Source organism: Pezoporus occidentalis, unplaced genomic scaffold (assembly GCF_034315485.1).
Source record: "Pezoporus occidentalis ecotype Australia unplaced genomic scaffold, CSIRO_AGI_Poc_V1 ctg13, whole genome shotgun sequence".
Taxonomy (NCBI): domain Eukaryota; kingdom Metazoa; phylum Chordata; class Aves; order Psittaciformes; family Psittacidae; genus Pezoporus; species Pezoporus occidentalis.
The window spans coordinates 12092638-12116332 of record NW_026913103.1 but is presented as its reverse complement, the minus strand read 5'-3'; the positions used below and the strand labels follow the sequence as shown (position 1 = coordinate 12116332).

At 36.9% G+C, this 23695-nt stretch overlaps 1 protein-coding gene and 1 long non-coding RNA gene across 7 annotated transcripts in view; both read left to right on the top strand.

Moving 5' to 3' along the window:
• Positions 1-23695, top strand: part of LOC134158466 (uncharacterized) — a 1166824-nt gene that overhangs the window by 884543 nt on the left and 258586 nt on the right. The gene's annotated exons all lie outside the window — the stretch shown is intronic.
• The window catches only part of EPHA7 (EPH receptor A7), a 165546-nt gene that overhangs the window by 101960 nt on the left and 39891 nt on the right, over positions 1-23695 (top strand). For all 6 annotated transcript variants that reach the window (XM_062608407.1, XM_062608410.1, XM_062608412.1 and 3 more), the window contains 2 exons: positions 19038-19162; positions 22723-22891. In XM_062608407.1, coding sequence (XP_062464391.1) covers positions 19038-19162; positions 22723-22891 — 294 coding nt within the window. The remainder of the gene's footprint in view (positions 1-19037; positions 19163-22722; positions 22892-23695) is intronic.

Below are 23695 nucleotides of genomic sequence, written 5' to 3'. Positions count from 1 at the left end.
ATTAAAAAAAAAACAAAACATACATTTAAGTTTTATTTAGGAGAAAACTGCATTTGAATATTATGACAAAAAAGAAGAAAAAGAATGAGGACAGAAATTAATTCATTAAGATCTCTCTTTTTTATTTTTTCGTTCCTTCTTTACTTTCTTTCTTCTTTCCTTCCTGCCTTCTTGCCTGCCTGCCTGCTTGCTTGCTTGCTTGCCTGCCTGCCTTCTTGCTTGCTTGCTTGCTTGCCTGCCTGCCTGCCTGCTTGCCTGCTTTCTTGCTTGCTTGCTTGCCTGCCTGCCTGCCTGCTTGCCTGCTTTCTTGCTTGCTTGCCTGCCTGCCTGCCTTCTTTCCTCTGTGATTTAACACAAGGTTGTATGATTCCAGTAATTAAAAGACATAATTTCTCTCAAGTGGTACACACCACTTACCTTCCAGTCCCTTGAGGGATACATGCTAGTAGTACAGGTGCTATCTGTGCCTAGATTTTAGGTCATTATTCCAAAACTGAAACAAATAGAGGAGGGTGCGATGTCCTATTTATTATTTTAAAGTGAATTTATCACTTGCAGTTAAAAGGATAAAAGATAATTATAGGGTGGAATAAAGAAAGCAGTTTGGACAATCTGTCTTTAAACATACTTCTCTCTCAAACCACTCAACACCACCAGTAAGTACATCCCTCTTTTACTTATGTATCATTTAATCCTCTTTTTTGTTTGCCATGGGCAAACACCACAGAGAAAAGTCCTCTGTGGTAAAACTTTCTGTAATAAGTAAAAGTTTAAGTTAAGTAAGTTTCAGTTAAGTTGCAGTTAAGAGTTTTTCTGTGGTAATATTAGAGGAGACCTAGAAGTACAATTTCCTAATACTGCTTTAAACTGTATGTGCAGTATGTGGGTCACCTCATGCCTATCTTTCTAGTGGCTTGTAAAGCCTCCCATACAATGCCTCTATTTTGCTACATATAAGAAGTTTGTCCTCCATGCTTTTTTTTTTTTCTTCTACAGTGGAGACACTTAAAATCTTTGTTCCCATTTCATATAGCAAATTCTGTCAAATATAAGTTTCATTAAGTTCTACCATTTTGTTATTCAATCTCCACAACTTTATTTAACAAACACCTTGAGTGCCTTTAAATGCATGAAGCATAATATACATGGTAGTTGAGTCTGCTAGAAACACTTCCTTTTTACTTTTTAATAGAGAAAAAAGAGAAGGTAGAATAAAGACAGGAAGGTCATAAAGAAAAAAATTCAGGTCAATCTCATCAGGCATTCTTAGCAAAAATATAATAGGATAATGGATATATAGGAGGAAAGCTGACCCTTCTTCTCTTGTCAGCTTTATTCTGGAAAGATTCAGTTTCCATTCTGAAAAGACTGTGGCTCTATCCAGTAAAAGTTGGTGTAGGCCAGGGGACATTTCTGAATACCAAATTCATAAATTCACTTCTTTTACCAAATGATTCTCTTCCAAAGTTCTGATTCCTGGCAAGAGAGTTTGCTGTGGAGACGAAAGAAGGGAGATTTACTCAGTCCCAGAACAACTGGGGCAAAGGGTGCTGTTTAAACAAAAATAGCATTCCTGCAAAACTGCCTCTATCTAGAAAGCCAGTGACAATCTGGAAATCTGTATGGAGCAAATGGTAGCACTGTTGGTCCACCTTTCAGTCTGCTGATTCGTAGCCTAATTAAGAGGGTAGTGTGTTCCATTTGCTATAACCTGAGTGTTACAGTGACATGCTGTAAAGTGCCAGTGATTAGACAGCTTAAAAATAATACCACTGTTTGTTTGGGATTTTTTTAAGAAACTATTAAGTGCTCCTGTAGCCATTTTATTTGTATTTTCTGCCTTTGAGCTTTTTTCTTTTAGGCATACCATTAAAAGTTAGTCACCTGTTAATGTTCTGAAGGCTTTAGGTACCTAGAAGATTCTTTGAAAAGAGCTGAAGAACACCTGCAATGTCTTAAGGTAATAACTGTCAAACTGTCAGAGGCAAAAGTAACAAGCAAAAATATTTGCAACAAAAGAAAGAAGACAGCCGTTGGAAAGGGAATCAAAATATATTTATAAAGCAGGTTGTAAAAGCGGTTAATGCTAAACATGTGATGTTTATGCCAATAGAATGAGTCAGATGTGCTTCAAGTGAAATACTGTATTTTGAGCTGCCTAATGTCACCAGCGCCTGCAGGGACAGTTTGCTAACTCCCCATGAACACACAGCCAGCTCTTCAAAGTGATTTCCATTATGCAACAGCGGAGCCTTAAAGACATCCTCCCTTATTGATCTTGGTTTTGCATGATTCAACTTGTTAAGAACAAGGTAAAATTCCTCTGATAAACAGTGATGTTCTATAGGTAAGAAGAATGTCTTTAGTCTAACATTTTTATTGTCATTGTTTGTATCTATGCAGACAGCTTAACCTCCTTTCAGACTCTGGTAAGTCATTAAAATGGCTTTTTTTTTTTTTTTTATTTTCCCCAACAGTTAAGCTTCCTTTAAACTCTAGCCAGCTGCTTGCACTCCTGACCTTCCGGAGGTACTGAGACAGTAGTGAAGAGCAGGCATGGCACTTCACTTGCTGTACAGTCAGGGCTGGGCCAGAATTCTTCTAGATTTTGCTTTTTTCATGTTAACGTCAATGAGGTAGATGCAGGCACCTGATTTTTCAGAAAAAGAAATGCTGATTGAAATAAAACATGTCCCTTTTTTTTTTTCCTTCTTGTCCCATATTCCCTGAGCTATGGCCTAATACAAAAACTAAAGGACAGGAGCAAATAGGATAATTTCATACTAATTGAATCCATCCTGTGCAAAAATACTGTAGATTTGGATTTTCTTTCTCAATTTGTGTTTCGTTTCTTTTTTTTTTCAGGAGGAGCGTGGGGGATTGATATCTAGCTGGTTATTAAATATATATATTAAATATAATATATAAGATATATTCTAAGTATTTTAAAATGCCATGTCGATGATCTCTTCTATTTTTTAAAAAATTCTTTTGCCAGCAGCTTACCACAGAGTTGAAAAGGGGAGAAGTACACACTAAACACTAGAATGTGTAATCTGGATGGACTGGCTGTACAGTAAAATGTAGGATTTAAGCACAGTTTTGGGTGATCCTGTTACTTCAGTCCAAGCTCAGTCACTTAAGACAGATATAACTGTTGTGCTGTAGGTCAGCTGGCTAGCTGTTTGCACCTTGCACCTCACAAACCTCCATTAGTCACAGTCCTAATTTATCATGTATATTTATGTATCATTTAGGTGAGAGTGCTTCAGAGAAAACAAGTCTTGTGGAAATTAATTGCAGTAACTCAAAAGTCTGTTTGTACCTAGGGGATGAGGGTGGTTTCTAAGGATCTTGGAGAAAAGTTAATGACTGCAGCAGGAAGGTGGGTAGGTGGTACACTCCATCTGCCGAACTTTGCTGTGTGTCACGCATCGACACAGTTTTTAAGCTCTGAGTAAACCAGACTCCTTAAAATGCCTTGTTTACCTCTTGAAGAGTGACAGATGTGTTCAAGGTCTCTCAGAGGGAAGACCTGCCTCTCTAGATGGGTTCCTGAGCTGTACCAAATAGGATGTTTTTCTGGATGCTTTTTGGTGCAGCCCCTTTCCTTAATTGATTTCTTCTTGGGAGAGTTTTTCATAAGGCATTTACTGCATAGACTCAAGAGGTAGGGAGACTAGTTCCCAGCTATGGGTAATTGATACAAATACCAGAAATTAGCATCTCCGTAATTCTATCACAGAAAACAAATATTAGACTAACCATTTAAAACTAAACAATTTTAATAAAATACTAAAAATACCCAAACCCTACGAAAGATGTAGCGTGTAAAAACAGTTCTGCCAGTCAGGTGATGCAGGTTCCATCTCAGGACACAACTGGTACAACAAAGTCAGTCTTAAAGGTCCATTTAAGACTTGCCTACCATAGGATCTGAATGATCTCTTTCTCCAGGATCTCTTTCTCCACTAACTGAAAGGACTTTAAGAAGGCTAGACTTGTATTTTAGTAACTCAGGTGGAAAATTATATGGGGTCAGTCCAGGCAGGTATTGCATACTTGGGGAAAGTGTGAAATTTGTATTCAGATAAGGAAAATTAATGTATTGATAAATTGTACACTACCTTAAGCATTGCAATGCATGCAGCCACTATACAGTAAATGCTCTTTAATAAGGATATGCCTGTTGGGTGCTCCACTCACAAAATGTAAGTTTGCAGTCCTGTCTTTTTGAAGCTATCTATTCTATTTAATCTGCACATAAACCGCATGTATGAAGCTCTGATTAGTTCCTGTGGGATATAGATGTTATTATAAAAGTGCCACAAGTCTTTATATTATCTGACTTTATATGCGTATTTTATAAAACTTTAATTTAGTTTGGATTAGAGAAATTGCCAGGTTAAAAAAAGAAAAGCCCTTCAAGTAGAAATTTAAAATAAGACATGCCCTTATCATTGCCAGTTTTATTTTATGACTACTTCAACCACTGTTGGCTAATCAGAACAAAGGGAGATTTTTTTTTCACTTTTTTTTATTATCCTGGAGCATGTGTGCAGTACAGCTTTTATTAATTAAGTAACCTCTCGACTATTCTGCTTTTCAGTGGGCTCACGTAAAAAGCTACAGAAACTTATATCTAGGTAATAAGTAGACATAGTATTTTTGTCATTGAATGATCGTGAGAGGAGTTTCTAAGCAGTTTAGCGTAGCTATTTTCTAAGGCAGGGGTTTTACATGCACATATAAGGGAGAGTAATGAACATTCAGTATATTTATGGTAATGGGAAATTCTAGTAGCTTTTTTTTTTTTTTTAATACAGTAAGCAGTGCTGAGACCATATTATTCATTAACAAAGTAAGCTATAGATGTCCACGATTCTGGCATATATCCATAGAATTTCATAGAACAGTTAAGGTTGGAAAGGACCTTAAGATCATTTATTTCCAACCCCCTTGCCATAAGCAGGGATGCCTCACACTAGACCATGTTGCCCAAGGCTCTGTCCAGTCAGGCCTTGAACACTGGTAGGGATGGAGCATTTGCAACTTTGGGCAACCACCACCCTCAGGGTAAAGAGGCACTTTGAGTGCCTCACCACCCTCAAAGTGAAGAACTTCTTTGTTATATCTAATCTAAACTTCCCCTGTTTAAGTTTGAACCCGTTACCCCTTGTCTTATCACTACAGTCCCTAATGAAGAGTCCCTCACCAGCATCATTATACCCCCCCCTTCAGATACTGGAATGCTGCTGTAAGGACCCCACTCAGCCTTCTCTTGTCCTGGCTGAGCAACCCCAACTTTCTCAGCCTGTCTTCATACGGGAGGTGTTCCAGTCCCCTGATCATCTTCGTGGCCCTCCTCTGGACTTCCTTCAACAGCTCCATGTCCTTCTTATGTTGGGGACACAAGACCTATGCACAATACTCCAAGTGAGGTCACAAGAGAGCACAGTAGAGGGGCAGAATCACCTGCTGCCTGCTGGTCATGCTCTTTTTGATGCAGCCCAGCACACTGTTGGCTTTCTGGGCTGCCAGTGCACACTACTGGCTCATTTTAAGTTTCTCATCAACCAGCACCCCCAAGTCCCTCTCCGCAGGGCTGCTCTGAATCTCTTCTCTTCCCAACCTGTAGCTGTGCCTGGGATTGCCCTGACCCAGGTGCAGGACCTTGCACTTGGCATGGTTAAACTTCATGAGGTTGGCATCAGCCCACCTCACAAGCGTGTCAAGGTCCCTCTGGATGGCATTCCTTCCCTCCAGCGTATCAGCCGAACCACACAGCTTGGTGTCATTGGCAAACTTGCTGAGGGCGCACTCAATCCCACTGTCCATGTCATCAACAAAGATGTGGAACAAGATCAGTCCCAACACCTATCCCTGAGGGACACCACTTGTTACTGGTCTCCAGCTGGACACTGAACCATTGACCACAGCTCTTTGCATGCAGCCATCCAGCCAGTTCTTTATTCACCGAATGGTCCATCCATCAGATTGGTGTCTCTCCAGTTTATAGTCAAGGATGAATGCTCCATCCGTGGCAGTGTTCAAGGCCAAGTTGGCAGAGCCTTGGGTGACATGGTTTAGTGTGAGACGTCCCTGCCCGTGGCAGTGGGGTTGGAGCTACATGATCTTAAGTTCTTTTCCAACCCAAACCATTCTATGACTCTGTGACTCTATGTCATGTAGGACAGGGTCGATCATTTTGCACAAGTCCAGATAGATGACATCAACTGCTTTGCCCCTATCCATCAGTTCTGCAGCCCCCTCATAGAAGGCCACCAAATTGGTCAGGCACAATTTGCCCTTAGTGAAGCAATACTGGCTGTCACCAACCACTTTGTTGTTTTTCATGTGCGTTAGCATGATTTCCAGTACAATCTGCTCCAAGATTTTGCCAGGAACAGAGGTGAGACTGACTGGTCTGTAGTTCCCTGGGTTTTCCATTTTCACCTTCTTGAAAATGAGGTTTATACATCCCTTTTCCCAGTCATCGGGAACTTCACCTGACTGCCTTGATTTTTCATCTTAATATGTATATTATAATACATTCATGTGAATAAATAATTACACTGGAGCTTTTTCAAATGAATAAGGCAGTAGACTGCTATTCATAGCATATAGTCTTATTTCTGTTTCTATTTGCATATGGTGCAAGCTTGCACATTCAGGTATTTAACACACTATTGGTCTAAATGATGTCATATTGTTTGTTTAATGTAAATATGAACCATATTTTATACTGTGCTCAGTATTTTGAGTTGCTCTACTGGTGATATGCCTTGGAATCACTAAATTTAAGTCTTTTGATACTGGTGGTGACTACAGCTTTTGTGCTATATATATATGTAGGTAGCAATAATTTCTACTGTAAACTTGGGGCCTCTCATAGAAAAATATTAATTGAAGTGGTATTTTTTTAAAAAACACAGGATAATGCTATGTTTATGACTAAAGTTTAATTTCTTCTGTGACATTCCAGTTTTACTGTACTTTTGCTGTATCCTTTACAACCTTGAAGTACTCATAAGATGTGTAGATACTTTTCCATACTTTTATTTAACAGTACAGTATATGTTGCATGCAGTCTGAAAGAGTGACCAAACCTGCACTCCCACAGTACCTTCACTATGAGTGGGGTAAATGAGAATTAGATCTAAACTTCATTATTCAGGATAACTAGAACCATAATAAAGCATTCAAGACTGCTTCTGCAAGTTTGCTTGTTTTTGCAATATGCTGAATAATTTTGCAATAAAACAGAACCAGCTTTGTATTATTATTTTTTTTAATTTATCTATTTTCTTTAACCTGTCTGACTAAATGTTGCGTGGTTTCCATTACTATGAAGTAACTGAAGTTATGTTACTTATCATCTCCTTCATCCTGGGTATTGATTTAAGTTCAACATCCAGGAGGAAAGAAGTCAGTGCAGTCACAGTCACTGTTTATTCACACCATTAAAAACTGAAAGAGAATCAGATCCAGAAGCTGTTGTTCTGATTTTGTTGTTTTATGGTTTGGGTTTTGTTTTGTTGGCTTGTATTAATTAAAATGGTAGTTCACACTTCAATTCTACTTAGGAATATTTTCAGCATTTCACTGATTCCCTGCAATTGTGAAGTTGGAGTTATGTAAATAGTTACAGTATTTAGCTAGCAGCTCAAGAAAATACCTCTAAACTTACTAAGAATTAGACTTATACTATTGCACACAGTAAGCTGGATCCTACAAGATTTGCATGAAAGGTAAGTCAGAGCAGATTCCAAATTACCTTAGGGTTAGGGTAACCACCTCCTGGTTCCCTGGGAAAATATAGGAGATAGGAAGAAATTCTAGGTAGTATGTGAGAAGGATTGAGTCTACCTCACCTAAAAAGTAGGTGTTACACACCAGATTTATTTGGTGTACCAAGTCATCTCTTTCTCCTAAAATAAGTGCCTAAATTCACTAAGTACTTAATGAAGAAAGTCTTCAAAGCCCTTAAGATGTTTTTAAATTTATGGGTCTCAGTTTAAACAGGCAGGATCTCTTTCTGGATCTTTCCAATGCACTTATATCTCTGACAGAGAGCAAAGCTACTTGGGGGAATTTAAGCACTTAATTTAGGAGAGCTGTAGTTGCCTAAAGGGTAGCTGCACCCAGGTGCCTAAGTTAGATTATCTGGATCTCATCCAGAGCTATTTCTGAAATAAAAAAGTAAAAACCTATCTCTGTGAAACTGGCAAAGAAATTTTAATATTTTTGTTAAAAAAAAAAACAAACAACCAAAACCCAAGTAACTAATTAATGATACAGCTATGTTGCATGATCAGTTGTGGTAATTACATTTTTAATTACTTTACCCTTAGCACCTGATTCTGATCTTATTCCCATTGGTGTCTTAACTTAAATCAGTGCAGCTAAACTAAAATATAATTGATGAGAGGTCAGAATTGAGCCCTAAATGGTATGCTAAAAATGGAACTAATCAGAAAGCTAAGTGGGTTTATAATTTGTGCAGTTGACATTTTTGTAATCTAAATCTCCAAGAATCTGACCTTTGGATATAGAACTTGGGTTTCCCTTAAAGCCTCATAGCATTCAGGGAAGTGAAGCCACTAGAAAGCCTGTAAAAAGGTGATGATTCTGTACAGCTTTTAAAATCACATAGTAAATTCTTTCATTAAATGATTGATGTCTTTCCAGTTTAGTAACTTTCTGCATCAGACAAGTCTTTGTGCAGTTTTCCAATGAGCAGAAGCTGGAGAAGTGTTGAACCATAGCATGTTCTCAAATAACAAAAAAAAAACAAAACAAAGATTATTTTAAGCAGCAAGGGGATTTAGGGATCAATGTTTACTTGAAGTCAAGATTATTAAATATCTTTTGGAAATTATGTTTAGAGCTTACAGTTTGTGTAATAGTTTTTATAATAGTTGTAATAGGGATCCATTTTTTAAAAATCATGCCAATTTAGCATATGTGAGTTGCATAAGTCCTGGAAATTCCTGTCACAAGTTTCAATGTTATTGGTTAAAAAAAAAAAAAGGCAAATATAAGCAAGCTGAAGATATTTTCAGACAAATTTTGTTTATTTTACTATGAAGTAAATATGTGGATTATCTCTGAAGTAATTATTGCTGGTGTTAAGGTGTTAATTTATGTTGTATATTCAAATCAATCAGCTAGATTCACTTTACAAAATATTTAAGATAAGGGGGTTTCCTTCTGCTTTTGCATGACAGTATTTTTTTAACAGCTCGTGCATACTTCCAGAATTACTTAACTTGGGACAATCAGCATTGTATCAAATGGATTATTTCTCAGTTGTCAGAATGTATGTGTGGTTTTATACCTTAAGAGAAATTTTGAATACTATATTTACGTTAGTGGCAGTCCTCCACAGTGGTGACCTGACTCTGGTCAGTGAAATTGCTTCTTCCACAAACCCTGACTAAGGGAGTCACAGGCTGACTGCTGTGTGTGAGCTTCCTCTCATAGACATGGCTTTCACTCCTATGTGTAGTCACTAACTTCAGGCTTGTTACTTTTGGTATTACTGCAGCAGAGATTCCCTGGTAGATAATTACCTAGTTCCATAAATTCTAGAGATTTAGTGCTCTTTGGGAGAAGTACAGGCTCATAACATGAAAAAAAAAAAAAAGGGCAAGCCATTTTTGCAAGGAATTCTTGTTGTGTTCGCTGCAAATGCCACCCTGCTTTCAGCAAATGCTGCTTTCAGAAATATGCCCATCGTTAGTAGGGCCATTATAGTGCATTTCACAGGAATTTGGAAGGCTGGAACAGAAGTTGTACACGTTTTAGGAATGTTTGTATAGTAATATTTTTTCCCCACTGAACAATTATGTCTCTGAAATTGCCAGTGTGATCAAACCTCTGGCACAGTGATAATTATTGTTTTGTGCTGATATCTTTATAGAATATTTATATGTTTTTCTGTTAATATTTGATCAACTTTTTTTTTTTTTTTTGCATGGCATTTTGTTTCCAGATTTTGGTTGGCTGTGTCTGAAACAAAACTCTTTGTTATGGGCCTGGAATTCATTCAGTTGTCTCTTGGACATCCTACACTAATAATTGTACTAGTCCATAGGCCTCCAAAGCCACAGTTATAATCACCTCATACCCTCCAGCTAAGGCGATCTTTGCTTTTAGCGAAGTCAAACTAGAGTGACAAAATTAGCTATGTAGGAGCAATGTGAAGTTGTTATGATTTGGTGTTTTGGAGGTTTTGTTTGTTTGTGGCATTTGGGGGATTTTATTTTGGTTTTTGTATGTGTGTGTTTTGTTGTGTTGGTTTTTGTTGTTTTTTTTTTTTTAACATCTGTTTGTGACTGAATAGATGACAGCATGAAATTCAATTACAGCAAACAGTCTCAGTCATTACACCTGTCTGCTTCCAGAGGAAAGTATTTGTAAATTGTGCTTTATCCTTCTGTTCCCTAAAACCTGTCTCTCTAATTGACACTTGCCAGCAGAGATGACTGGAAACAGAAGGAGAACATAATGTGTCTGAGTAGGCCACCAGGGAAGAGAGTATCCTCATCTTTTGGGAGTTTTGTGCTGTTTTGTTTTCTTTAATGAGGAATAATACCTGTGTGCCAAGGATTTACTGAAAGGCTGGTGGCAGATGTTTCTGCAAAAAAAAAAAAAAAAATAAAAAAAAATTAAAAAAAGAGTTATGAAAGATGAATCACAAAAGAAGGCAGGACAAAAGAAATACCTAATTAACATAGAAATATTTCTTCAGCAAAGGAAAACAAATGCTTCAGGAGAACAAAAGCCCTTCTCTGTTATTTGTAAGGCTGGTTTGTTACTCTAACACATTTGTAAGAATCAGGTTTGTGCCTAACATGTCAAAACTTATTCACGAAGCAAGAGATGTAGATACCCGGGGAGTCAATGTTGTCACTTGTTATGCAACTCAGCATCCGTTCAGCACTGATTGATGCCCAAGTTGCCAGTTTTGGAAGAAATGGGATACAGACATGACAGTAATATTTGTACCAAATGTCAGGGAGGAGAAACAGGGGAGTTCATAGACTGGGTCTAGATGTAGACTCTGACCAGAAAAAAAACTCGAACAAACATGATAGACAAACTGTCAGCCCTGATATTTCTGAACTGTTTTATTTCTTTCAGCTAATTTTTTTCTCTTTCTTCTTATTAGTTTTCCCCTCCAGAATTTTGCCAGACTAGTCAGCTTATAAAACTGATCCAGCTGGTGAGTTTTGAGCTTGATGAAGGAATCATCAAACCGTTAACTATTTTAAATGTGTCAGACATATAAAAGATATGGACAATTATTACATCACTACATATTTGATAAGAATGCTGCTTGAGCATAAGCTGTCTTAGAACTTTTCTAATAATATTAGGGAGATCAGAACATATTTCTTGTTTTTCTAATTTTTTTTTACTTAGGTTTATTTATTGATTTGCAAAAATATTTGGCTAATGTCATCTAACATCATGTACGTGGACTTGTGCAAAGCACAAGTGTTGTCCTGCACAATGTCCTTGTCTCTAAACTGGAAAGGCATGGATTTGACGAATGGACTACTCAGTAGATAAGGAATTGGCTGGATGGCAACTCAAAGAGTTGTGGTCAATGGCTCAGTGATCAGCTGGAGACCAGTAACGAGTGGTGTCCTTCAGGGGTCGGTGTTGGGATTGATCTTGTTCAACATCTTTGTCAGTGACACGGACAGTGGGATTGAGTGTGCCCTCAGCAAGTTTGCTGACAACACTAAATTGTGGACTGACTGATATACTGGAGTGAAGGAATGCCATCCAGAGGGGCATTGACACACTTTAGAGGTGGGCGAATGCCTACTTCACAAAGTTCAACAAGGTGAAGTGCAAGGTCCTACACCTGGGTTAGGGTAATCCCAAGCACAAATACAAAATCTGGGTGGAGAATGGATTGCAAACAGCCCTGCGAAGAAGGACTTGGGGGTGTTGATTGACAAGTATTTCAGCATGACCTGGCAATGTGTGCCCAGAAAGCCGACAGTATGCTGGCCTTCACTGAAAGGAGCATAGCCAGCAGGTTGAGGGAGGTGACTCTCCTCCTCTGCATGAGACTCCTCAGGTAGAGTACTGCATTCAGCTCTGGAGCCCCAACGTAAGAAAAGATAGATTTAGACTAGACATAAGGAAGAAATTTTTCACTGTGAGGGTAGTGAGACACTGGAATGTGTTGCCCAGGGAAATTGTGGCTGCCACATCCCCGAAAGGGTTCAAGGCCTGATTGATCAACCTGGTCTAGTCGACGATGTCCCTGTCCATGGCAGGAGGGTTGGAACTAGATCTTTAAGGTCCCTTTCAAACAAGCCATTTTATGATTTTATGAACTATTTCTGTTACTCTGTGTAGGTGAGCAAGTAATTTGAGAGTTTATCAGCCACAAAACCAATGGCAAAAAATGTAACTGAGTAATGCAGTTAAGTATTGCTTGACTACATTGCCTATTAACATGCAGTCGGGACATCCCCAAGCGGCCCAAAGAGTTGTGTGTGCCTCTGCTCATGGCTTACAAAGCACTGTAAGCACACTCTCTTATATTTATGAGCCAGAAAGTAAACTGTGTCAGAAAGGAAGTTAAAATGACTTCTCTGTAGGATATTGTTAGTGTAAAATATCTGATTTATTTAGGTCTCTTTTTGAATGCTGCATCTTGTAAACACAGTGGGGCATTTCTCTGTCATTGATCCAAAGCAATGGGTACTAATGGCATAATACAGTGGTACTCAGTAACCTGTTATCATGGGCTGCTTTGTCATGTGGAGACTTAACTGAGGGGAGAGAAATACACTGTAACAAAAAATAAAATTTTATGAATGTCCATCTATACATTTAATAACACTCAGTTTAAAAATGATCGTATTGTTTGCTGTTATCTTTTTGCATGACATGTCATGTCAAATAGCATGAAGATCATTGTACATGTTAGTGTAATTATGAAGAGAAATGCAGGCATTTTTCCTCCAAGCATTCAAAGGACAAGCTGTGCAGTTCTCTATCATGTCTTGAGTAGCACTTCTATATTATGGGACTCTGAAATTTTTAATGATTTTAATACAATAATATAATAATTTATCTAGATAGAATATTTTTAGATATAACTTTTTTTTTCACACGAAACCTTTTTATATTTATAGGAAGCAGGATAAACAAATAAGGGAATACCTACACAGTAAAGTTCTAAAATTTGCCCAGTACCTTTAAACCCTTGTCAAAGTTTTCTTTCAAGTGACATCTCTGTACATCAGACAGCTCCTTAGAAGCAAGCGAGGGCATGTATCCTGAGGCATACTGTTTCAGACCAGCATAAAAATCAGTATGGTGCCACATGCTGACCTCTGACAGTGTCTTCAAAGTTTATAATCTGTTTGCCTACCAACTTATTTAGTAATTTTAGCAGTTCTGATTATGTTTCCCTTCAGAGCATGGTGGGAGGCCAGGTTATGATTTCATTTACACACTTTCTCTTGGGAGCAAATTAGTATGCAAGCGAGTACAGAAGAGTGCCATTTGGGTAATCTTGGTGTAGGACCATTAATAGAGTATAGGGAGTTTCGTATTCTCCTCCTGAACAACCATTTAAAAGCTAACAACAGTATAATTTTCCGCTACTATTTTCATGTATATATACATAGGTTCATTTTGCATTTGTTATTGGTAAGATGCCAGATTCCAGTCTCACTTAAAATAGATGTCGAGTCAAAGCAACTGTTATCTAAAGATTTCTGCCAAGAAAGGAGACAGCAAAGAAATAAAAAAAAGAAATAATATAGTAGCATCCCAGCCATTGGGATGCTGATATCCCTGTTTTACCATGGTTTGTGTCTGTTAGTGATGTCCCCTTCAGGCTGAATACTCAAAACACACCCAACTGCTGTAGAACACCATTGGAAAAAAATGGCATTAATGCTTCATGTAACATAAAACTTACATTGGGCCCTAAGATACAGTTTTACAGGGGTGTAAAAATTGATCTCTTTGTTTCTGTATGAAAAGCTGCTGGTTCTGAGTAATTGCTGCCTATCTTCACAGTGTGAAAAGGAAAGATCCCAACAGCTAAGATCTTTTTGTCCTTTGAGAACCAGTGCTGTAAGGGTCCCATGCTGTGAGAGTGTTGAATGCAGCAAGTACAAGATGAAGCTCAGATTGACTTAAGCACATTAGTGCTCTTTTAAGAGAAAAAAATATAAAAAAGACGATAAAGAAGGCTGATAGCCCATTCATTCATTAGTGTTTGTATAGCAAATCATGGAGTTGCAAGTATAGGTTTAGTAGTATTTATTATCATAGAGTTTGGTCCTGCACTGAGAGTATTTACTCATGCTCATTTATGAAACTTTGACCATGACATGGGCCTGCAGGACTACAACCCTTATTTCTGCGGATTTCTAATAATTTGTTTTATACACATGAGCTCCTAAACACCAGGTATGTTGCTTCTAGAGATGCTTTTTTTTTTTTTTTTATCAAATCAGAAGTATCCATGACTAATGCTGTTCATGGAATCAAGATACATTCAAGGTGCAGGATTTTAAGAAATCTTAATGGCTAGGTATCATTCCTTTGGTGAGTTATCTTTCGTCAATAAAAAGGTGTTACAGCTGATTTTGTGCTAGCAATTGGGGCATTATGCCTAGTTCCTCTTATATGTGATAGTCCAGTTCACTTGTTTTTATTTTTCGGTTTTTATTGTTTTATTTTATTATTTTGTACTTTTGGATTTTTTTTGATACAAAGTACAAAAGATTTAATATTGCATCTGACTTTGTCTCTTGGCAAGTACACTGTGGATCAAGGGAAATATTATGCATGAGAACCAAAAAATAGCTAAGCATAGAGATTAAAGGCATGAGCAATATTATATTATAACATTTTCAGAAAACTCTGGAAAAAAAGCAATGCCTTCCAAAATAATCACCAGAATTCTTTATACCTAAGTTTTTGCACATATTAATAGTATACCATATGCTTGGCTTAGCAGTATGGATGTAACACGTCCATCTACCAGATGCAATATTCTCTCAGGAACAGAATATTGCCCAGGAATATCCTACTCTTTTTGACACCTCGGTTGTAACTTATTCTATGACTTGATCTGAAAATGATGACCAGCTTGAAATCTATATAACTTGAAGGCTTTGTCAGTAAAGCCCAGCAGAGTTATATTTCTCTGTGTCTGTGATGTTGAAACCTGGTGAAAATCAATTTTTCCTTTTGCTGAATGGTATATTTGAAGCATTTAAAAAAGGTGAATGAGTGTGCTGAAGGCCTATCATTCTCAAAGTACTTTCATATGCAGCGTTTGTAGGTGCATCTGCCTGTTATCCCAGAGAGGCTGTGTGTGTTGTGTCAGCAGGAAGGAGAAAAGAATGAGATGAGGTATATCAGAAAGAAAGTTTATAGCAAATAGTGTTTTGAACAGCCCATGTTCCCCAGTGTAATATATTATGGAAATAGTGATTCTGAGAAGTGATGCTTCTTTGTAACCTGAAGTGACACAGTAGGAATTATGCATGCTCAAATCATTCAGGACTGGGTACTTAGTTGTCTAAAAATGCTGTAAGAAGTGTCTGAACAGCTTTGGTATAGATGGAGTGGCAAGAACTAGATTACTAATATTAAAAGTACCTGAAATAGTTGCTTATGATGATGATGATTCAGCTATCAAGGGGAACAAAAAAGGTATTTTTAATTCTTTTTGTATAGAGTTTTGGGGGTGTTTGGTGATTTAATACCATATTTTATCTTGTATTTAGGGGAGAATTGTATGCTTTAACTTATTTTCAGGATTGCTCAAGCACAGTTGCTTCAAAACTAAAAATAGGTTCTTAATTAATTAACATGGATAGCCAATGAGAAGTGGGCTAAAGGTTTAAAAGGAGTTGTCAGGAAACCAGAACAAATAAAATATGAATGCAAAACCGTCTGTAAGAGAGCAACAGAGAGAATACAGGGGAAATTATTCTAGTATAATGAAGAACAAAGTGCTTCTGACCTGTACACTCTCATTAAGCACAGATCAAGAAATGCAACCCAAAAGGCAGAATAAAGATAGCATATGTGTCTAGCCTCTCACATCAATAGATTGGCTTATGTGGTTGCTCTGGTTTACAGAGATTTTCTTGCAGTAACAACAAGCTGGTGTACCTTGGCAGAAGAAGATACTCTGGCTTCAATTGATTTTATGATTCCCTTCTAACAAACATGGAGACACAAAATAAGCTTAGATGACTAATGGATTTTAGGAGTATCATGTGGTATGGGAATAAAACATAACATAATTGTCTTCAGAGCTATCAACATACACAGTCTGCAGGTTGGACTTTCTCTTCTTCCTCATGTGGGTCTTCTCCCAGTGAAAAGTATCACATTTTTAGTTTTAGTGGGGAGGAGGGGGAAGCCAAAACACAACCAGAAAAACCCAAAGCCAAAACCAGCTTTAAATCTGACTATTCTTGATTTAAAAGAATATTAATTGACTGGGAAATATATTTAAGAGTGCATTTATTTAAGAGTTGTGAATGCTGTCTTTCATAAATCAGTGCATTGTTTTGATAAATCATTGAGACTTTGTTCTGAATTTGTTAAGAATGGACTTTGACCGTTTGTGTTGTGCTTTGTCCAGATGTTAAGTAGGAATCTAGCATAGTATATTTTATTTCTCTGATTAACATTTTCCCCCTTTTCTGTTCCTCTTTCTCCTCATTGCTGTTCCTTCCCCACATACATAGAGTTAGTTAATACTAGAGGAAGCGAGTTCATTTTGCTTCAGTGCTTTAAAAAAATGAATGCTATGACCAATGGAATGAAAGCATTTGATAAGCTAAAAGAAAAGGCAGCAAATGTCGAGAACAAACTCCAGTGACCTAGGGAATATAAAATTGTTTCATAATAAGTATGAACATTAACATTTTTTGGCATCTAGAAAAGTAAAATTAGCAATTTGAAAACATTTATCTGGATGAGATAAAGCATTATGCATGAAACATAATGAACTTTCTGAAATTCAGCCAGGATGCTGTGATACTCAGACAAAGAAGACAACTAGTTAATCACAGCAAGGTAAATTAGTTTGCTGCATTCCAGACTCTTAGCTACGAAAAAGAATGTCTTCAACTAATTAGCGACTGAAAATACTCTAAGCTTATAGAAAGAGAATGCAAGCAGAGCAAAAGAAAGCAATCCTGGCTTTGGAATGGTGTATCAGCCTGTGGTGTTTGCATCATACAGTTTTATGATTTTATCAGGCAGACTACATTAAGGGGTCTTCAACTTTGATTATATTGATTATATACAACATAATAGTCCATAAGGAAAAAATGCTATGCATGGCTTCAATCCTTAATTTTCACTAACTCTTGGAGCCGCTAATGAAGTGCAAATATATATTGTATGCTAGATATTTTTACTTCATGTTTTTATTCTTGATGCTACAAGAGTGCTCATTCTAGATGTTTTATTTCTAGCTTCTTTAAATTACAGGAAGTGAAGTTGATCTGCTTGTTGCATGGGATAAGTATAGTGTTTTACCTGAAGACTGTATGTTATTTTACATAGTGAAAGCTTTATATGCAGTTCTGATATAAGGTTGTTCTATTTTAAACCTAGAAAAATGTTTAAAATTTTCAGAATTTTTGTTCAAACATTCAAGTGTAGAATCGTGTATAGTACTAGATACTATATATACTTCAATAGAATCAAGTGTAGTGCTAGATTCTTTATTTGAAAAATATATTAAAACATTTTCTCTAATTTTAATTTCATTTCCAATGTCTGAATCTGCTTTCCAAATATGAACAAATTCGTGTTCCTGTGAATGTCATTTTGATTTTAATGATGGGGAGGTGAGGATCACATCCTCTCATTATTTGTCTTTTGCATGAACAGTGTTACACCGTGGAATTATTCCAATTTAACTGAAGGAGAACAAGATCAAGTTCTGCATGGTTCCAGTGCCATAGTTGTTTTCTAAAGAACTTTGGTTTTACGGGTCTTCTGTTCTACATTCGTGTAGGCAGTATGTATATTTAAGGAGAAGTGTTTGTCCTCCTTTGGAACTACACATCAGAAGAAAATCTGCCTTTTTATCGTTATTTTTTTATTAAAGAAGAGATAAGGTGATAAAGCAGATTACTTTTCCGGTACCTCACATTTTATTACGTTACCTCTTAAACATTTTTAAATGAGAGTCAGTGACTCTAAAATGCTTGTATATTGTTGTTGTTTGTTTGGGGATTTTTAATTTCAGAAGGTGCTCCTTTGTGGATGTTGTTTATTACGAAACTGCATATGTATGTGTGCACGCATGCAAGTGTGCATGCATGTATGTCTGTAGAATGAAGTGGAGGAAGACAGTGTCTCCTTTATTTTATAAGATCTACTTCGTGAGTAGTCTCACGCTTTCAAAAAATGCCAAGACCAAATACAGGAACTTCAGCTCTAAACAGAGAATGTCTCGGAAAGGTTTGAAGTAATGAAAAAGGGGGTTTAGTCTCTCAACATAGTTGTTTTCACCATCAAGTCATGTTGTAATCAAATAGTGTGACAGCTAATTTTTTAAGTGGAATTGGAATCAATTATATGAAATCAGCCTACAATGTGATTTTGTTTCTAAAATATTATTTTTCTTTTTATGTGCATTTCAAAAACGTGCAATAAATATTTAGACTCTTAATTTACTACACGTCAGTCTAAAAATCTACTTTAGTATTTTAATCAGAGTCAGTCTGCTTAATTGTTACTCCTGCCCCATCAATCTCAGTTTTGCACTAACTTGAACAATGCCACTTTTGCTATTTGTGCTTTAATTTGATTTCCATTCTCAGTTTATGAACAGCAATAGGGTCCTGCTTGAATATTCATTAGCTTTGAATTGTGAGCTATGAAAAGGTGCTTTCTTTTACCTTAATGAAAGTGGCTCAGCATGGGGCGGATCAGTAATGACATTTGATTTTAAGCATCCTGCAAATATGCTTCTTATTTATTGACACATCTTGTCCAAACAGCTCCCTCGCAAGTTAGTGGAGTAATGAAAGAGAGAGTGCTGCAGAGGAGTGTGGAGCTTTCCTGGCAGGAGCCAGAACATCCCAATGGAGTCATTACTGAATATGAAATCAAGTATTATGAGAAAGTAAGTGCTAAGATTATCTGTAATCTACAACAATGTGCCATTTGCTTCATGTTGGCTTGCTGTGTTGTGGAGCAGTGTTAAAGCCATTAGCTGTCAACTATTCTGTCTCTTTAAAGTCATAGTGATTTTGCTCATTTTTAATAACTAGTGAGTCCCTGCAATTGTCACTGCTGCTGTATATCTCATATTTGGTATCCTAAAAATTAAATATCCTTTCAAAATCTGCCCTTTTTTCCCCCTTTTTTTTTTCTATCAAGTTGGACTTGGATATTTTACTATGATATTTATAATTTTCCTGTCTCTTCTACATTGTGTTTAAAGCTAGTTTCATTTCCTTCTATGTCACTGTAATTCCAGTCTTGTGAGGATATGTCAGATATAACTCTTGACTGCATTTGGTATTTCCTTATGAGCTAGGCAGCTTCAACTTGATGTCTGAAAACTTCCAAAGCACTTCCTACAGTTTCAGGTGATAAATATGTCTTATTCCTTATTTGTTCTTTTAAAAAGTCCCAGCATTGTGAAATTTATTTTTCACTTGTTCTCTCAACACAATAATGAATTGAGGGCTGCTTTTCAGCAGTAGATGAAGTGATCTTTGTTTCTGGTAGAGTGAAATGGCAATCTTACTGATGTCTGTCGGAGTTTTGCCATTCATTTCAGGGTGTCTAGGGCTTCATTCATGATAACTTTGAAGTACTCCAGAATAAAAAAGTTCTGACAACTTTAAGCTGGGTGAAAGCAGAGTGAAGGCAGGTTCTGCAGCTATATGTTTGCCATGGGACCCAGACTAAATGTGCCTCCTCCAGATTCTCTAGTAAATTTCCTACAGCATGTAACATATTCCTAATTTTTCTAAAACATTCTGAGAGAAAAAAAGAAATAATTAAAAGGCAAAAGAAACAAAGGAGTTCCTTTGTGATTGCTTCTGAAGACATTTCATTTCTGCAAACAAGGTAAGAGTATATCTATATCAAAAAGAGCATGTCAGATTACTAGGTAACATAGAATTAGGTAAATTCAGACCAGATTGGATCTAATATCAAGTGTCACATCCAATTTTCAGCACTGAATTGCACAAATATACTTATCAAAAGATCTTTATATGATTTGGGAAGGGAATAAAATGTTTATTTGTGGATGCTAAGTCCCAGTTTAAGTTGTTCACTTTAATCATTTATAACAAAATTTACCAGATATGTACAGATAGGTAAACAATTAAAAAAAAAAAAGTACTAATTTTCGCAGAGCTTTCGTTCCTCAAGCATGTGTGTGTGTGTGCGCATTAAAAAAATAAAAAAAAGTTACATATTTGCCAAAGGCAAAATTGTTCTTTGCACAAAAAAAGAAAAAAAAAAACAGCAACAAACAAAACAAAACTCAAACTACAAACCAAACAACATGGGTTGTTCTGGTTTCTTTGTTTTTTGGGGGTGTTTTAATTTGCAAACTTGTTTCTAATATCTTAAAATAGTTTAAATAGGCAGTGAAAAATTCTTGAGTTTAAATAGGCAGTGAAAAATTATTGAGATACTAGACATTTCATATGATGATAGCTTTTTTTAATGGGGCTTGTATTATTTTCCCCATACAATCACGTTAGCTGTTACTTTGAATAAACAGAATTCTGCTACTAGTTTCCTGTGTTTGCAAAGGGAAGAACTGATGTTAAAGTTACATTGCAATGGAAAGAAACCTACCAGTATTATACTTAGTACAGTGAAATTAATAAAAGAATAAGAAGCTCATCCTATGCGCAGTCACAGATCAACTGGACTACATACCTTTAATTCAGTGAGACAGTTTTAACACATATACTTCTCTTCCTTCTAAAATAATGCAGTTCAGCTTAAAAAGTACTTCATAAACTACTACTCAGAATGAGAGAGGCAGCTTAAGTTTTGTGTTATTAATTGGACAGAATCTTGGGCAACATGATCTAGTGTGAGGCATCCCTGACCTGGTAAGGGGGTTGGAACTAGAAAATCTTAAGGTCGTTTCCAACCCTAATCATGCTATGATTGTATGATTCTATGAATTCAAAATAAATAAAAAATAAAATCTGAACTTTCAGCTCCTTTTAGAGTGAAATTAAATCAAACATTTTTGTGGTTCTGAAATATTCTGATAAGTGGTTTTTTCACCTCTTATTTCTGGCTAGGGCTGGAATGCAAACTGCCTGAAATCTCCCAAGCCTTTCTTACGCGATTTCTAGCACAGGTTATTTTTATTTCTTTGTTACTTATTTATTTTGAATAAAAACTTTTGGCAATTCAGATAAGCCTTATTTATGCATTAAAACGCAAACTCAGAAATTCCACTGTGCCTTTCATTCCTGAACCTGTTTGTGCTTTCCTTACACTTGTTTCTCATCTCTCAAGCATTCCTGTTCTTTCTCACATACCAACATACATTCCGCCATGGTCCTCACAGATGATTTAAACCCTCTTGGAGAAGATACAGAAACTTGTGGTTAGCCAAGTTGGTAGGCTTGCTCAAATAACAGAGAGGGCATGAACCAAGAGAAGCCATTACTGAATCTCAGAAAAGAAATCATTTATGTTGTATTTAACCCTGTATTTCAGCAAAAGCCTTTGCTGCTTTACTGACTGCAAAAGGGGAAGGTTCTCCATCACTTTTAGCTGGCAAAGTACTATTGAAATGAGCTACAGATTTATTCCTTCCCTCTGTATTCATCTCATTAGCACTGCCTCGTATGGCTCATGCTTCTCTGGTCATGTGGTGCATTCAGATGGTTGGTTAATTCATCTCTTCTGCCCTTCAAATCAGGGTTGCATCTGCTACTGAAAATCAACAGGGCTGCACATATCTGTGCTGAAAGATAATCTGGATCAGTAAATGTGATGAATAAGTAGAGCTTTCTGAATACTGTAATGATCTGTGATACAGCTTTTGTAGTATTTGAAAGTGAGTTATTACTCATAGGGTTCGTATTCTTACAGCTTCAGATTTGGGGGGTGTCATACTGAGATTACTTCCCTAGGTTCTTCTTGATGCCATAGCTTTAAAACCTGAGAAAAGGCTAAAATTCAGAGAAAAAAAAACTAAACGAAAACTGAGTTAGGGATTTCAGAATTTGGTGCAAAATCCAGGCTATTATACATTGGCAGTATGATATATTTTAAAGGTATTGGAAGATAGCAAGGGAAGGGGTTCTGACCAAGAAAGAACAAATTTCCCTGTCCTTGCACTCTTTAGACCCCACAGATCCTATTGGAAAGCTGTGGTTGAGCTGTTTTCTCATCAAAGTCTCACAAAATGTTATCAGTGCCAAAGAAGCAATCATTTTATGTCTGGATGTTTTATGGGTAACAACATGAGCATCCCATTTGAATTTTATGTTATACTTAGAGCTCCTCATTGCATTGACAGTGTTTTGTAATACCCCATGGGGTATGCTTTACTTTTATGTTGGGGAAAAAAAAAAGCATTCAACAAATTGAAATAAACTACCCTGGCTGGCTGTCAGTTGTTGATGTGCAACCATGACAAAATCTGACCTGTAAATGTAATTTAATCTTTTGTCCTATTGTTTCCAGGATCAAAGGGAGAGGACCTATTCAACAATGAAAACCAAGTCCACTTCAGCTTCTATTAATAACCTAAAGCCAGGAACAGTGTATGTTTTCCAGATTCGTGCTTTTACTGCTGCTGGTTATGGAAATTACAGTCCCAGACTGGATGTTGCCACACTAGAAGAAGCCACAGGTAAACAATTAGTTTTATATGAAATTAACAGTTTCAGAAGAAGTAGTAAGTAGAGCAAGAATGGAAAGAGCCATAGGCAATATTATTGAAACTGGAAAGAATGAAGTTCTACATGAAGGTGGATTTTTGTAACTGTATTTTGAAGGATGCGTTCAATTAGATTTTCCACCACACAGAGGCAAATTACAATCCTATGAATAGCTGGAGATTTGTAATGTATCAGCTTCTTCTCCTCTGATGGTCTTCTAACACAAAAATACTTTTTTCTTTCAAATACACACATCTTTCCCCCCTCGAGAAATGAGTAGTGGTGAGCTGAATAACTCTACTAGATTCTTCTGTAACGGGAGAGGAGGGAAGAGGATTTAAGCCCACAGTCTGGTCCAGGTCATTTTTACCCTGTTTGGTTTCCTGAAAAAATTCTTTATAGTTTTGTTTATGTGTGTGTTGTTTAAGCTGTATGTCCATCTTTAGTGTCTTTTGACTTCATTGGCTAGTTTCAACTCGGTTTAGTAATGAAACAGGTCTCAAAGATACTAGATTTCTTTAAGGCTCATGTGATACGTTGTAAGCTGTCTAAAGAAAACACAACCTCTCAGAAACCCTCACAGTGGAAAGTATGAAGCTGAAGTACAATCTCAGTACAGCGAATCTGGCTGTGACAGCTCAGCAGAGGGATAACATTTTGGGAGAGTTTGCTCTGTCCTTGATCCTATCCTGAACTCAATTTTGTGCCCTTACTTGTCCAAAAATCACACTGATACCTTTTTTCCTCACCACTGTAGATATGTGCGTGCATGCTTG